Below are 18,059 nucleotides of genomic sequence, written 5' to 3'. Positions count from 1 at the left end.
TGATTAAAACATGCATTGGAGAACCTTGGATAGCCCCTTTAGTAAATGGTCGGTCGGCAAACTACTTCAAAGCTTCAAGGGGAATTAGGCAAGGCTACCCTTTGTCCCCCTTCCTGTATATTCTGATGGCAGACTCTCTAAGCCGAAAGCTCACAGATGAGAAGCTCAACGAGACTCTTCCTAACATCAGGGTGATACCCGAAACCAACCCAATCAATCATGCCTTGTTCGCCAATGACTCTATCCTTATAGGAGGAGCCTCCATTAAAATAGCAAGAGCCTTCAGTGGAGTAATCCAAAGCTTCTGCAGAGTCTCCGGAGCTATGGTCAACAAGAGAAAAAGTGCAGTGTACGGCTGGGCAGTAGACCAACAATCTATACTCGGGATTGCCCAAGCCTTGGGTTTCACCGGATAAGTCTCTTGGGAAAAATTCAAGTATCTTGGCCTGACTTTAACGCTAGGTACCACTAAGGCCCCTCATTGGATGGAAATTATCAATAAAATCGAGGCAAAAATGATTGCTTGGGGCGGACAGTGGCTTACCACAGCCAGGAAGCTCACTCTGGTCAAGTCAGTTCTCTCATCCCTTCCTATCTACCAGGCTTCATTCCTTTTAGCTCCAAAAATGATCACAAAACAGTTAGCAAAGTTGATTCGAAATTTTCTATGGCAAGGAGGAAAGGGGAATCAAAAAAATTTCCATATAGTAAGCTGGGACATAGTGAAAAGGCCAATATCTGAAGGTGGACTTCAGGTAAGAGATCCTGTGCTGGTCAATCTGGCGATGGGAGGGAAGATCCTCTTGAAAATATTCTCAAACCAAAGAAACCCTGTAAGTCAAGTTCTAATAAAAAAATATTTGCACAGACTCTCAATAAAGAATATGGAAGAAGGAGCTTCCCAAAAAGGAACCACGCTGTGGAAGTTGTGCTGCCAAGGCTGGAAATTTTTCAAAGAATAGCTCTACAGAATTCTAGGAAATGGGAAAAGGATTAGACTGTGGGATGACAAGATCATGAGTCTCCATCCCCTAAATCTTGCGTCGGAAATAGCAGATTTGCGTAACTGGCTCATCCAAAAAGATACCCACAAACTTGCTGACATTTGCACATGGGATTCAGCAAGGAACTGGAGTAACTGGGCCATCCATTGCCCCCATGATTGGATGCTCCCTCAACTCCATCACTTATTAGCTAAACTCTCTGGTCTGGCTCCTGTGCATATCCATTCGAGGGACAAGTGGGGCTGGGGGAAGTCCGGAGCTTACTCAACTAGGTTGCGTTTTGCAGCCCTACAAGAAGAACATCTCTAGATCCATACTACAAAGCTTTGGCAGCATGTTTGGGACCCATTTGGTCTCCCAAAAATCAACTTCTTCTGTTGGACTCTCATGCACAGAAGGACCCTCACTGGGGACAACTTAGAGAAAAGAGGAATCATGGGTCCACACAGATGCCCTCTCTGCTGCAAGGACCAGGAAACTATTGATCACCTGTTCAAAGACTACCCCTTTTCTCAAGAGGTATGGTCGCAAGCAATTATGGGGCTCAATGCCCAAATCCCTCAGCAGCATTCAGTTGTTAGTCTATTCGCAACTTGGAAAGAACGCTATCCTCTCTCCTTGAATAGCAGCTCAACATGCAATCCCAAAATATATTTGTTGGGAAATCTGGTTGGCTAGGAATGAAGCCATCTTCAACAACAGACTTCAATCCACCAACACAGTGACTGCCAAGCCCAAAGCTTTGTTGCTGGAAACTTTTGAAAATAGACCTCATAAGTCAGACAATTCCCTTCTCCCTGAAGAGCTCAACTGGCTAGGTGAATCCCTGAGACGAGCCAGCACCAAGAAGAATACCTTCTTGCCTAGCCATAATCTAGAGTGGCTTCTCTGGATCTCTGAGGCGAAATTTAAAAAATGGTGGAAAAATTAGGGCAAAGTCACGATTTTCTTCGACGGAGCCTCCAAAGGAAACCTGGGAATACCAAGGGCAGGAGGTACAATTTACTCCACAAATGGACAAAAACAGGACAGCTTTAGTTGGGGCCTAGGTCAAAGCTCCAACAACCAGGCCGAGATCCTCGGACTGCTCAAAACGTGTCAGTTGGCTCAAAGGAACAAAGGGGAAAACCTTCAAATCTTCGGGGACTCTGAAATCCTGATTAAAATCCTTAACACGAGCGACCAACTCAATAGCTCTGCCCTAAACAAGACCTTGAAAGAATAAGAAAGATGACTCAAATCTTCACATCCTGCTCTTTCTACCATGTCCTGCAAGCTCTGAACAAGGAAGCCGATATAATGGCGAACAAAGGATGTCTTCTAGCTCAAGGTATGCTGGTAAAGAATGATGAAGAAGCTGAAATGCATCCAATTCCTTAATAGACAAGGAGAGCTGAACAAGGACAGAATTCCGCAGAACAAAGGTTGGCTCAAACAGACTTTCACTGTCGAGAAAGAGTGGGTCACTCCTTGACAGTAAATCAGCTTTTCGTGTGGGTCAGATGGGTCGGGTGTTTCAACGGGGTGCAGAATTGATTCCAAACAGAGGACGGTTTTGAAGGACGAGATGCGTAGGATTTGGACAGGGGATGATCCGACGGTCATCGTGCGCTGGAAATGGTGGGGTGTTAAAGTTGCGGGGGTGGTAAGCGGTTTACATTGCACCGCTTCTGGCTACTGGGCAGCTTTTCATGAATCGAACGCGATGTACCTTAGGGCCTGACGCGTGGCAGGACAAAACTACCCATATCGCGCACCCCTATGGTGTTAAGGGTCGGACAGCGAATGGACGCAATAAGCATTGTATCTGGGCAGGGGAAGATCTGACGATCACCGCGCGTTGTACATGGCGGGGTCTTATCCTTGTGGTGGGGTCGAGTACGGAGGTGGGATCAAGTTAAGGGTTGGACAGCGAGGGACGCGATAAGCGTCGGATCTAGGCAGAGGTTGATCTGGCAGTAATCGCGCAGTGCAAAAGGAGGGGGATTAATTACGCTGGGAGTGGTAAGCGGTTTTCATCGCACCACTCTTGGCTGTTGGACAATTTTTTACGAATCGAATGCGATGCCACTTAGGGGCTGACGCGTGGCAGAACAAAGTCGCCCATATCGCGAACTCCTGAGGTGTTAAAGGACGGACAGTGAGGGACGCGATAAGTGTCAGATTTGGACGGAGGAAGATCTGACGGTTATCGCAAGTTTAATATGGCGGAGTTTTAACCTTGAAGTGGGGTCGAGTACGGATGAGAAGCTTGGTAAAATGGAGGTGGGAACAGGTAATATATTAATTCAATTTAATATATTCGGGTACTATTTATTTGGCTCGTGGATTAAAGTTTATGCGGGATTTAACTTAACCCAGGAAAGTACCAAAGCAACAAAGAAAAGATGAAATGTAAGACAGGACACTAAGATGCCAATAGCATAGCAAGGTTCACTCAGCCATGCCAAATGCGTCAAAAGCAACAGCTATTCTCTGTTACAAAATGTAACAACCCATCTCAAATCCCGAACCTCATAGCGATATTAGCATGCATGTGAGGCATGCATATGATAGCTACATATGCATGCATCATATACAATGCACTAGTATATATATATATCTATATATATACATCGACTATATATCGACTATTCATGGAGAATGTCTAAATATAAGATAAATGAATTAATTATCACGGGGTAAATTAAATACCTAATTCTCGTAAATAGAAGAAATATACACTCAGTAAGAAATATAATTGAGCTTATTCATATGTCTACATATATAACCCAAATTGTGTACTAATAAAACTAAACCCATAAACCTTATGATTAAACTTGATATTTTATAAGACATAAAGTAATATGTAATATTTAAAATCATCATGTTTTTATATTATTTAAAATAAAGTACCATCTGTCATAATTAAAGTGATTGTGACACCATTCGATATATGAAGGTATGATTTTATTAAAGACAAATATCTGAACAAGCAGTCACCGCCTTACATAATCTTATCCTTTCATAAAGGTGGTGAACTGATGCCAGAGAGGGAGGAACCTCTGCTATAAAAGAGGGGGGGGGTGTTCTATGTCTGGGAGGAGCAAGATGGTATTGACTGTGAGTGGGAAAACTGAACCGGGGGTTGTTGAAGGACGAAGGACAGTGCTGAAGGAGAGGGAATTATCCATACTGCTTATAATTCGGAACTATTGAGCTTGAGCCTTACTTGTTTTGAAGTCTCTGGGCACAGGGGAATGGTATGCTCCGGTTGAGAGGCATACTGGATTGAGTATCCAGGTATACTCGGTTCGGCTGGGTGGTTTGGTCATTCGGTAACGAGAGAAGTTCTGCAGCAGATCATCGCAACAGTCGTAGCAGGTCAGGTAAGTACTCCATCAAATCAATTAATACAGCTCACAGTTTTAGTAATCTTTACAGTTTCGGTAAGGACTCTTTAACTTCTTTAACATAGGACAGTCACTACATATGGTATCAGAGCGGGTTCAACTTTCGGACCTGTTAAGCTTGCTAAAAGATTTAAATTTATCAAAATGAGGTGGTGGTAAAACCATCTAAATCATGCATTCAATAATAAATCTGACTGAAACTGTCTGTTAGCACTCTGCAAACGTTAGGTAACCAGAACTGTAAGCTATTAATTACAGAGTAATCCAGAAACTGCTGCTTTGCAATCATCTAAGCAATACTGTTATGCTTCTCCAAAATATTTTCCTACACAAGTTGTCATGGGCTGTGATCTAAATTATTACGATCTGAGCTTTCTGGACTGAGATTCGAAGCTGCTATGACAAATTCAAAGGGGTGCAAAATTCATCTCCTTTGATCATGTTTGCTTGTCTTGCAGCAGCTATGATGATATCCGCCTCACTTATTATACTCTTTGGATCTGAAGTTTTAGAATGCACCATTGTCACAGTTGCATCTAATTTGATTAGCAGCAATGCAACTGGCAATCCTACTATGTTACTCCTTCCATCCACAACTGCTCTTTTATCTTCTCTTCATTAATGTGTCGTGGTAGTGGAAGCTGGACCAAGATGCCTATTAAACAATACAATAATTAGAACAGAAATGCATTTATTACTTATTTTATGCAGGTTCCTTCCATTGATTGAAGACAGTGATATTAGGTTCAAGTCTCTACTATATGCTACAGGAGCATCTCTTATCATCAAGTAAACTGCATTCTATTATTTTCATTTCAATTTTACTTATTTTGATCTCTAGGCAGTGAATCTGCCTACCCCTGCTCATCACAAGGGATACAGTCAACTGAGATATAGGCATGAATGCTTCTAAATATACAAAGTTTCTGGAATGCATGGTAGATAAGATAAAATGTTACTGTAACCTTCCTGATATACTACCAGTATCCCCATCATGACTCTTATAAATATATTCATTTGATTTTGTAAGAAAAGGCAGGCAGACTGATGATGAAACATTGACCATCACATCTCAGTATTTACTATGCAGTCTCCACTCTTTGGAAACAATTTACAGCTACAACAATGATCAAAGCCCAACAGTGAGGTTCAGGACTGCTTCTGCCTTTATTTGTTGCTGTTTGATGCCACTGTCTGTATCTGCTTGCTGCCGGTCTTATACTGCATCAACGTTGCTTCTGACTTCTCTAACATAGAGACCCTTGTTGATTCTTGACATATATCGGTGAGATCAACCTATTGAAGATCTCTGTCTCAGAAATGGTTTATCACAAATGGACTGTAATTATTAATCCACTGTCAACTTCAACTTTGCACGGACATTCCAAAAGAAGGACGATTGTTCACACAGTCACAGTCTTAATATTGCTTTCAAGGTGCCCAATAAATTCATCATTATATTCATGACCCTTATCAGTCCTTCAAATTCAGTATTAATATCAGATAGCATACCTCTAGAACATGTAGATTTGCAGGACCAATTTTCCACAGGCAGCCTCAAGAATGGATGCAGATAGATGCCGGGTTGTAAGGCTTAATCATCAAGAAATAAGAGGCCGAAACTCCAGCTTGCACAGAAGGGCCTTACTTCAGATATGACTTAGAACTTAGATAGTTGAAGGCTTAGACAGCGCCAAGTTTTATCACAGAAATGGCCTCAGATTTGTAATTCAAAAGAAGAGCTCGGATCTGTGGTATTTGTTTGCATCAGTCTTCCAATACACCAAGCTTTTGACAAGAGCTCAACAAAGGAGTTATCCTCAGAATTATGCCAGGAATTTAATCTCAAAATCATGCCAAGAAGTCTCACGGATCTGCCTTCGGATATCTTCGTCCGCTAAATTATCTCCAAGAAGCACAGAAATTGATGAAAATCGATACCACAACCGATATCAAATGCGAAAAACGTTAATCGACAAAATTAATTAATCACATTTAGATCCAATCAGCACAGAAGACTATGAAATTCGACACCGAAATTAGAACCAAACAGGAAGAATTGGATGATTAATATATAACTATACCTCACTAACGATATGCGCTTAGAAATTCGCTAACACCTGTAACGACCCTGCATGCATAAAACACGGTGCTCACTCATCGATTTAAAACACCTGACGCGTTGAAATTTATTCTTAGATGGCGATTAGTGTTAAAAAAAAATGAAATTAAGGATCTGAATCTTTGACGTGTGCCACTACCGTAAGATAAAGGGACATGCGGTATGACGGTGGGAGCGTCCATCAAGAGACGGGTGTCAGGGGAATCGGTGTTTTAAAGTGACTATGTTGTAGCCCATTTTATGAACGTGGTCTGTCGACTAATACAGCAATTGTTGTTGGGCGTGCAGCGTCTTGAACTTCCGACTTCGTGGTTAACAACCACAAGCTCGAAGGAGGGGAGCTAGAAAACAGCTTGCCATCGATTCCGTTGCCAGGATTTGAACCCGGGTCGCCTAGGTGAAAACCAGGTATCCTAACCGGACTAGACAACAACGGATATTGTAGTGCGAGGACGAGTGTTAAAGGAAAAGAGGAGAGGAGTAGCGGAGTTACTGCTTATGATTACAGTAGACAGACGAAATTTTGTTGTCGCTTGGATTTTCCTTTATACTAAATAAGAATTTCTTGTTGGTGCTCTTTCGTCTTGGGCAAAATGATGTAGCTCTTATGATATTCTAATCTTTATCTAGTTTTCTTTGTATCATTTTGAAATCTATCACCTTTTGTTGGAAAGGTTTTTAATATTTATTAACAAGTCTTTATGTTTGATACGACTTTTCCAAAATTTGGAGTCAGGGTTCCTACAATCCCTTCGGAAATACATATGCAATAATAGTTGTTCATTCAACAATCTCACTCGGTAATGTGCTTGTTTTGATTATGTAATCTTCTTGTTATTTTTTGTTGTAGATCTATAATGATAGAAATTTGCAAGAGAAGGCAAACTTTCAGATCGATGAAATTATCCATTAAGGATAGATGGCACTAGCAAATATCGGAACATGCTTTAGTATTTCGAAGGAAAGGAGGATTCAACAGTAGAGAACTATGTGATTTCACTGTACCTTGAATTCAAATCAATTTCATTTAGCTTGGAACAAGATCATACGCAATAGAAATTCACGAGTCATCCTTTTAAGATGTTATTATCCCTTGAGTGCTTATCCAACTTTTCTTTCCACACGTCTTCAAAAAAAAAAAACAAATTCTTTTAAATTCTCTAATAAGTTAGGTTTCAGTTGACAGAAAGCTGTTAGTGTTTTCCGTAGTGGAACTTCCTGAGTTTTCAGTAACTTCTGCGGTGTTCACCAAGAAGAAGGATGCAGAGAAAGCAGCAGCTAAGATGGCCTTAGACAAGGTTTGAACTCTGGCCCAATTCATTATATTTTATGTATATTTTTCTAATTTCTAGTTTTCTATTTTGAAAATGCTGATACTTAAATTTCTAAAAAGAGATGCAATTGGCAACCCTTCAAAGAGTACACTTCTAGACATCATTACATCAAAATAGCCTTTCCTTCAAGTAAGGAAAATGCATGAGATGCATCTCTACATATAGTTTTGGTGACTGATTTGTTTCAATTTTGTTTTTAAAACATGTGGCTTGAATCTGAGCCAAGTTACTGGCTCATGTATGTTGTTATAATTAGGACTTAGGGGCTCTGTATGAGCATAATCAGTTTGTCAAAGTGTTCATTAGAATTTTCAATTATATGATATGAATGATTGTTATGGTTTCTCAAACAGACTGCTATTATTGGTGGGTATGTCACCTTTAGTTTGTGTTTAGAGTTAGGATTTCTGGATGCACATAAGCATTCTGTCAAAGTATTGGCCTTAGAATTTCTTCTTAATTAACTATTCAATTTCAGTTTTGACTCTAAGAAGAGGTACTATAGAAAAACATAAATATATGTATTTACTATTGTTCTAGTGGTTTCTGATCTAGACTGCTATTGTTGTTGGGTCTAAACAAACAATTTTAGTTGTTGGTGCCCAGAGACTTCAAAACAAGTAAGGCTCAAGCTCAATAGTTCCGAATTATAAGCAGTATGGATAATTCCCTCTCCTTCAGCACTGTCCTTCGTCCTTCAACAGCCCCCGGTTCAGTTTTCCCACTCACAGTCAATACCATCTTGCTCCTCCCAGACATAGAACACCCCCCCTCTTTTATAGCAGAGGTTCCTCCCTCTCTAGCATCAGTTCACAGCCTTTATGAAAGGATAAGATTATGTAAGGCGGTGACCGCTTGTTCAGATATTTGTCTTTAATAAAATCAGACCTTCATATATCGAATGGTGTCACAATCACTTTAATTATGACAGATGGTACTTTATTTTAAATAATATAAAAACATGATGATTTTAAATATTACATATTACTTTATGTCTTATAAAATATCAAGTTTAATCATAAGGTTTATGGGTTTAGTTTTATTAGTACACAATTTGGGTTATATATGTAGACATATGAATAAGCTCAACTATATTTCTTACTGAGTGTATATTTCTTCTATTTACGAGAATTAGGTATTTAATTTACCCCGTGATAATTAATTCATTTATCTTATATTTAGACATTCTCCATGAATAGTCGATATATAGTCGATGTATATATATATATATATACTAGTGCATTGTATATGATGCATGCATATGTAGCTATCATATGCATGCCTCACATGCATGCTAATATTGCTATGAGGTTCGGGATTTGAGATGGTGCTCTTGCCTTTTATAAATCAATGGTGCTCTGTAATGATATATTCTTCACTGTTGGATTGATGCAATTTAGGAACATCTTTAACAATTGTTGAAGGCTAGTTCTGTTGTTACATGCCTACCTCATGCATGAGCAGAACCATCACATAAACCTTAAACCTCACACATTCTACTGCTGGTGCATTTGATTACAGTTAATACAGTCTTTTGTTATTGACTCCTGTATATTCTCTTAGTTTCTAATAAATTTCTGAGTTTGTGTGAAGGTTACAGTGATCTTCTTTTTTTTACATCAGTTATTATCTGTTAGCTGTAGGTAAACAGTTTTCCACTATACTTCCAGTTAAATGATAACGGTACCAGCCAATTGAGCTCAAGCGGTTATATATACCATTCACAATTATTCAACCAGGAATACACTACTATTAAACACCGTGTGATGAGGAACTAACTAAGAATTGCAACAGTCATTAACTCATTTATATTGAGGCAAACACATACAGATCAATGAAAGTTTGGAACCTAACGATATGTGCTTGTAAGATCAATATCAAGTGTCAGTTAGCAATTTAAAGTCATGAGTTTTATGCACAAACAAAACACGAAAGAATGATTATATTGTAAATATGAAAGCTAATGACATGAATAGATTATGGCAAGGTATGTTATACTTTAGGTGACATGTATGAAATATACATAAGCTATGTGTTTTTTTTATTATGCACATGTTATAAATGCATGGACAAGTGTTTATGATTGCAGATAAAATCCGTTACCAAATGACCACGTGATGACAGAAACTTCAGAACAATTAAGGCTCAAAGAGATTCCATGATAGGGTATTAACCCTGATTCTACTGGGAGGGGTGGAGGTGTTGCCCACCGTTTATCCTCTAAAAACCTGGGATCATGGGAGGATTGTGCGAGTCACGATCCCCTAGACGTGTGATGATGATTGTCGGATGCCTACTGGGAAATCAGGTCGATATAGTCGACGCTGCCTTCCTTAGAGTTTATGCATGGTTAGGTCAGTATAGCTGACGCCATGGCATACTCCAGTAGAGGACGGATAGGATGGGAGCGGAAGAGATTAGGAAGGATAGGATGATTTTAGAATAGCTTGGGAACCTGGTTTGGGCAAGGCATGACTATTAAAATTGGAAATCTATCAGCGTTCAAAATCACAAAGTTTAAAGTGTCCTCACGATCATAAATGAAAATTCAATCCCATAATACAATCCTTACATACCCTAAAGGAATTATCAATATACTTTATAAACCCTTAACTTCGGGACGAAGTTCTTTTGAAGGAGGGGTGTATGTAACAACCCATCTCAAATCCCGAACCTCATAGCAATATTAGCATGCATGTGAGGCATGCATATGATAGCTACATATGCATGCATCATATACAATGCACTAGTATATATATATATATATATATATATATATATATATATACATCGACTATTCATGGAGAATGTCTAAATATAAGATAAATGAATTAATTATCACGGGGTAAATTAAATACCTAATTCTCGTAAATAGAAGAAATATACACTCAGTAAGAAATATAGTTGAGCTTATTCATATGTCTACATATATAACCCAAATTGTGTACTAATAAAACTAAACCCATAAACCTTATGATTAAACTTGATATTTTATAAGACATAAAGTAATATGTAATATTTAAAATCATCATGTTTTTATATTATTTAAAATAAAGTACCATCTGTCATAATTAAAGTGATTGTGACACCATTCGATATATGAAGATCTGATTCTATTAAAGACAAATATCTGAACAAGCGGTCACCGCCTTACATAATCTTATCCTTTCATAAAGGCGGTGAACTGATGCCAGAGAGGGAGGAACCTCTGCTATAAAGGAGGGGGGGTGTTCTATGTCTGGGAGGAGAAAGATGGTATTGACTGTGAGTGGGAAAACTGAACCGGGGGCTGTTGAAGGACGAAGGAGAGTGCTGAAGGAGAGGAAATTATCCATACTGCTTATAATTCGGAACTATTGAGCTTGAGCCTTACTTGTTTTGAAGTCTCTGGGCACGGGGGAACGGTATGCTCCGGTTGAGAGGCATACTGGATTGAGTATCCAGGTATACTCGGTTCGGCTGGGTGGTTTGGTCATTCGGTAACGAGAGAAGTTCTGCAGCAGATCATCGCAACAGCCGTAGCAGGTCAGGTAAGTACTCCATCAAATCAATTAATACAGCTCACAGTTTCAGTAATCTTTACAGTTTCGGTAAGGACTCTTTAACTTCTTTAACATAGGACAGTCACTACACAAAACCCAAAATATGAAGTCTCTATAGAGCCATAATTCTCTCAATTGTCTGTATTCGAGGTTGTTTGGCATGCCCAACCTCTTCTTATAAATAAAACTCAACCGTTTCTGTTAAATATATATATATAGTATAGTTAATAATTAAAATTAGTGTAGTAATGCCCATGGGGTTTAGAATAGAATAGGGTGTTTTGTTAAGGTACTCTGTGGTGAAAAGGTTATTAGTTCGAATCCCCATGGGCAAAAATCTAGTCATGCTAAGGGTTGGTGTGGCCCAAGATGGGTGCGATCCCCGGGTGATTTTGATGGCTTAAATGCCCCTGGGTTGCGGATACTCAAGCCACAGGTTAGGCGTGCCAATCATCTCAGGACTCATATTACGTAACAAACAAAAAATTAAAAAAAAAAAAAAATAGTGTAATAATAATTAATAGTTAATATAGTTAGTGATTAACAATAGTTAATATATATTATTAACTAAATAGTTAATAGTAAATAGTAGTTAATAATTAATATATTCAATTAATATAATATAGTTATAATAATATTAATATATAAATTAAGATTTAAATAAATAATTAAAAGAATTAAATAAAAATTAAGGAAATTAGTAGTTAAACATAAAGTCAAAATTGATTGAAAAACGTCGTCAGCCACTAGGACAATGATGATGAGTGAGTTTAGTAAGAAGTTGGCCCAGATGGATGAATGACATGATGCACTTGGCAAGGAATTAAGGGAGAAGCAGGCACTATTAGAAGCACAGATCAATCAAAATCGCAATGTTATACAATAGGATCAAACATCGCAGAAGACATTGGTTGGAAAAAATCATGTTGAATTACAAAAAAAAAAATCACCTCATTAGAAAAGATCCTACTTAGTTTTTCTGCATCGGAAAACACATCCAGTCTAGAACAAAATGCTTCTAAAACCTCCCATTCACCTAACTAGCCACACATACCAAACCCCCAACTAAATGTACTTGAGGCTTTGCCTAATACTCCAACACCTGACTCGCCTCACATACCAAACCCCTAAATAGATGTACCTTAGACCCTGCCTAATACTCCAAATCCACAGTTAAATATACCTACTCATGACATGATGATATAGAACCAGTGTTACTTGGGAGCGGGAGCGAAAGCGGGGAGCGGGAGCGAAAGCGAGGAGCGGGAGTGACATTTTCAGAAGCTCCCAGTTTGGGAGCGAATCTTGGAGCGTATATATATATATATATATATATATATATATATATATATATATATATGTATTATATTTTATATTTTTATATTTTGATACATATATGTCAACAAAAACATGTAGAATGATAAATTAGATATAAAAAAACATAAAAAACCATAGATTGAACCATATAACAACAATCATCTAGAAGATATAATCTTCATCAACCACATCCACAAGTTAGTAACATAGTAACATACAACATATTCAGTCTCATGATTCATCAATCTTAAAGTTTCAAGCTTTCAAAATTCAATATATAACATTTATCATCATTGATCACCAAAGTAGTACTTGTAAACTAAGTGTAACCATTACAACAAATAATATCTAACATGAAATGAAATGTTATAAAATGAAATGAAACAACTTTCAACTTTCATGAAGCATCATATTCATAATTCATTACTAATGAGTTATAATTGCCAACTTCAAACTTAAATTGTCTTATATTGTTTAAAAAAATATCATAATAAATATGAAAGAGTCACTAGTTATAAAAACTACTAGAAACCAAAAAGGACAAGTAAATCTATTATCTATTGCTTATGCTTGCACCTCTTGCCACCACGAGAAATGTCTAATTTTTTAGTCTTGTTGGAAAATCAGGATCTTTGTCATTAATATCACCCTCTAAGCATTAATATCCAGAGGTATCTTTGTCATTACCTATGTATCTGTATAGGGATCTTTGTCATTAATATCACCCTCTAAGCATTAACATAAGATAGAACAATCATAGCATGTCAAGTCAAGATTTTGTTTGAGTGATGCGTACATTTTTAGGAGGGTCATGATAGAGGAGTTCGACAACCAATGTCACTAACATCAAGGTACATAGAGGGATTGGTGCTCTTGATTAAATACGAGTTCCATACCCTAATACATGATAAAATTCAATGGAAACATTGCAATCCTGAAATCCTGAAAAACTGATAAGTCTGCTGGATTTTGAATGAAATCTAAAATTCTACTTTCTGCATATGAAATCCAATGAGTTCGGAACCACTCTCAAACATCCTGAGTCATTTCATGGTAATGTTAAAAATTTAAGTAAAAGGATGAAAGTGAAGATTACCATGAATCGCATATCAATACTAGGGCCATAGACTTGATCATTAAGCTGCCCCACTCAAAACTTATTTGTTTCTTTCAAAAAAAATTGCATTTGGAACATCATTGCAAAAAAAAAATTGCAAAAAAAGCAAAATGCTCCCGAAAAGGCAAGGAGCGTTTTTTTTTAGGGAGCACGCTCTCGAAATCACTCCCTTTTCGGGAGCGATTTCGGGAGCACACTCCCGACCCACTCCCGAGTCGCTCCCGCCCGGAGCGCGGATTGGGAGCGGAATCGGGGGGGGGGGGGAGGCGCTCCCCTGCAACATTGTCTAGAACCAGTACCAACCATATAACCAACCAATCTTCGCATACCATCCCTTAGCAAAATTGGAATTTTCAAAATTCAACGAGAACAAAAAATAGGGTGTGGCCTGGTTAAACAAAGCTGAAGAATACTTCGAGATATATGGCATTTATACTGATGACGAAAAGATCAGATATGCATCCATGCAACTGGAAGGAGATGCATACAACTGGTACATGTGGTGGAAAAAACCAACATACACAATAAGGTGGAACAAACTTAAGGATGAATTCTTTAAACGATTTCAAGGCATCAAAGAAGAGGAAGTTTTCACAAAACTCACTTAGTTGCAACAATAAGGAAAAGTGGCTGAATTCACACGTGAATGGGATGAATTGGCTACGAGAGTACATGGATTATGGACAAAAAATTTGGTTTGATCCTATTTTATCGAACTAAAACTACACATTCAGAACGAGCTGAAGCTAAATGATATTAGAACTATGAAGAAATTTGAAAGATCGTTATTATCAAAATTGATTAGACCTATTCATGACGAAAAGAAAGTAATTGTCAGTTCTGTGGAGACAAATAGACATTGGGACACAAATGCATGGCCCAAAAATCTTATAGATATGAAGCCGAAAAAGACTTGAACTCTTATAGCAGCAACTATGAGAGGGAAATGAAAAGGAAGGAAAACAATTGTCGTAAATGTGGAAAAAAATTAGCCAAGGGCCATAAATGTGCAACCAACCACACATATCACTATAAAATTATAGATGGGAAGGAAGTGCAAATTGTCGTTGAAGAAGACATGATGGAGACTGATGAAGATGAAAACTCACCAAACATGTCATTAGCATCAATCACCTGCATAACATAAAATCCTAAGGCATATAGCTCAAAGGAATTGGTACAAGGAGAAGAGACCCAATGTTAGAAAATCAAAAAGGCAGAAAGATTTTCTTATGATGATAATTACTTGTGATATTCTTGTGTTCTTATTAACTTTCTTATGTTATTCTTTCATCTTTGTTTCATCAAGAAATTATTAAATACAAAACATGAAGGTCGGGAACACCAGATGTAAGCTAAAAGCCAGCGAAAAACCCCTATACAGGCGAAAATATAGTCAAAAACCCTACCTTCAGTAGTTTCACAAGACAAGACGAGACAATCCAAGACTCTTTGACCTAGACACAGACTTCCTCCAATCAGCAAGTCAGCCCTTCCTTCCTCTTCAGATGATAACCTTCGAACAGCAACTTTGACCTAGAACTTTGACCTTGCAGCAGCAGAAATTTGACCTAGTAGCAACAATAGAACTTCGACCTAGTAGCAGTAGTACTTTGATTTGGTACAAGCAGCAGAACTTCGACCTCTCCAACAGTAGAACTTTGACTTCTCTAGCAGCAGAACTTCGACCTCTCCAGCAGCAGAACTTCGACCCCAGCAGTAGCCCAGTAACTTTGCACGAGAGAGAGATAGCCCAAAAACTTCGATCTTGTCCTTCTCCTACAATTCTCCTTCTTGTGTATTGAACAGTGTTGCAGGAAACGTTCCGCTTAGCTCCAAAGCTCGATCCGTGTACTGTACTGAAACACGGCCAATTCACCCTCCGAAACGCGGATCCAAAAAACCGAAACATGGATCGGGTTGGGCCAGATGATTCCTGGCCTGTGGGAACCATGCGTCCCGATCAGCATTTCCATACATCGGATCCGCGTTTCAGAGGGCGAATCAACCCATGAATCTACCGCGAATCGGGGCCGCTTCCACGCAAATCCTGACTACTTCCGCCGTGCGGCCCACTTAAACTATTTTATTTTTCTTTTTTGTTCTTTTTTTGGGCTTAAGTTGGGTTGGGAGGTGGGTTAGTGTTGGGTTAGGGATGGAATGAAAAGGATAAAAGTCCTTTTCACCTCTCATTTTCTCACTCTTATGTTTTTGGAGAGCTTGGAGAAGAGAGGAGAAGAGAGCTTGGAGAAGAGAGGAGAAGAGAGAGTTGAGGAGAGCTTGGAGGAGTGAAGGAGGAGCTAGGAGCATTGAAGGAGGAGGAGCTTGGAGGAGTAAAGAAGGGCTTCCATCTACAAGAGCTAAAGAGGTAAGTGCAAACCCCAAACTCCCTCATTTTTTTGTCATTGTTTTTTGTATTTTCTCTCCTCCCTCTCCTACTCTTTCCCATTCTTTCTTCTTGCTCATTTATTTGCAGGTTGTCCACCACCTATATTCATATTCCAAGATGGTGTTTTTTTGGCTTATATGTATCATTCCACTTTTGGTTTTCATGATGGCAAGGGGGAGTAGGAATAGAAGGGAAGAAGAAGAAGAAGAGAATAGTAGTCCCCATATGAGTGACCCAATGTATGATGAGGAGGAAGGGTTTGAAGAGGAAGGGGATGAACCTGATGAGAACATTGAAACACTAGAGGGGAAAGTTGCATTGACACCCTTGTGAAACTATGTGACCAAACTTGAAGGGGAAAAGGTGGTGGAAGCTACAAGTTTTTGTGCCCTCATGGTTGTCATGGGGGAAAACCATATAGTGGTTTATATACCCATGTGAAGAGGCATTTTTGTGGGGTGATGGACAGTGATGAGAAAAGGGGTGTCGTGGTGATGGCAATTTGCCCAAAGGTTTCAGTTGAACAAAGAAGAAAATACATCCAAATAGAGGAGGTTGCACAACAAAAAAACAAAAAATAAAAAACTCAATCTAAATCAAGTGCAACCTTTAGATTTGGTAGAAGACTTGGATTGGAATATGTAGATCTCCATTGAGATACAAGAATATATATATATATATATATATATATATATTAAAAAGTATGAATGAGAATGATGATCAAATGAGAGTGAGGGAACTGCTTAAATACTAGGCAGGTGCTTCTTCATGGAAAGTCATGTTCCATTTAGACATGCCTCTTCAACACTAATTACTAATTAACTAATCATTATTACAATTATCATCATTATTTATATTTATTATATTTTATTCATAACATCCATTAAAAAAAATCAACTCATTTATACAAGTTATTGACACGCCAGTGATACACCTATGCAAAACCTTAGAAGATTCCCATAACACCATCTATAAATGATAACTGCTTTAACAGCAGAAGTCATCCATATGTAGTATCACAGTACCAAGTATCATTGATAGGCAACCACATTGGACAAACTTAGCATTGGTAATCACGCAGTTGGGAATAAATACATTGATGATGCCAGAGGTAAGCAATTTTTGGTAAACAAAACTCACAATGAATATTAAACTCCCAAAAACACTTGTCAATGTTGATTCATACTGAGAATTATAGCTCATTCACAAAATACTTAAATAAGCTTAAGCGACAATATGAAGGTATAAAATCCAAACTTCTTGTATGACAACATTTAGTTTCTGCAGTTAGCAAATCAGACTTTCAGTAACAATTTGGTAATCAGAATTCAAGCTGCATGATTTTCTATTTATTCAATTATCACTCACCAATACTACCTTATACTGCCTGCATATATGCAATTTTTAGCAAATTTTGAACGTGGAAATTGAGAAGCAATGGAATCTTAAGTACCTGTCCAATCCATCCTGCTAGTTCTTCAGGATTTGCAACTGTCGCAGAAAGACAAATAAGTTGCACTTCCTTTGGACAGTAAATAACCTGCATTTATGTAAATGAACTTATTCAAATCGGAATGCACTCCTATTTGCCAAATTATTGTCATATCTGGAGCACATCGGCAACTAGTTTTACAGATCAAATAATCTTTATGCTTAGACAATTTGGCAACAAGGTCAACAAGAACAATGCCAATCAAGCACAAGTACCACCTGTTCAAGCTTATTGGCAACTAGCTAAACGTAACACATGATCTTATGGTTAGACAATTTTGCAACAAGCTTAACAAGAACAATGGCAATCAAACACCAGCACCACCTGTTGAAATAGAGTACACAAGCTAA

General features: G+C 38.2%; 1 protein-coding gene across 4 annotated transcripts in view; it reads right to left on the bottom strand.

The window, feature by feature from the left end:
• EMB25 (DEAD/DEAH box helicase) overlaps nt 1-18,059 on the bottom strand; it is a 404,169-nt gene that overhangs the window by 292,134 nt on the left and 93,976 nt on the right. For all 4 annotated transcript variants that reach the window (XM_089421275.1, XM_089421277.1, XM_089421280.1 and 1 more), the window contains one exon: nt 17,671-17,757. In XM_089421275.1, coding sequence (XP_089277401.1) covers nt 17,671-17,757 — 87 coding nt within the window. The remainder of the gene's footprint in view (nt 1-17,670; nt 17,758-18,059) is intronic.

This window comes from Pinus tabuliformis, chromosome 6 (genome assembly GCF_031772625.1).
Source record: "Pinus tabuliformis cultivar Carrire ecotype Pingquan chromosome 6, CPIR1, whole genome shotgun sequence".
In the NCBI taxonomy this organism is placed as follows: domain Eukaryota; kingdom Viridiplantae; phylum Streptophyta; class Pinopsida; order Pinales; family Pinaceae; genus Pinus; species Pinus tabuliformis.
Note: the sequence above shows the minus strand (reverse complement) of the source record. Positions and strands in the feature narration are given on the sequence as shown.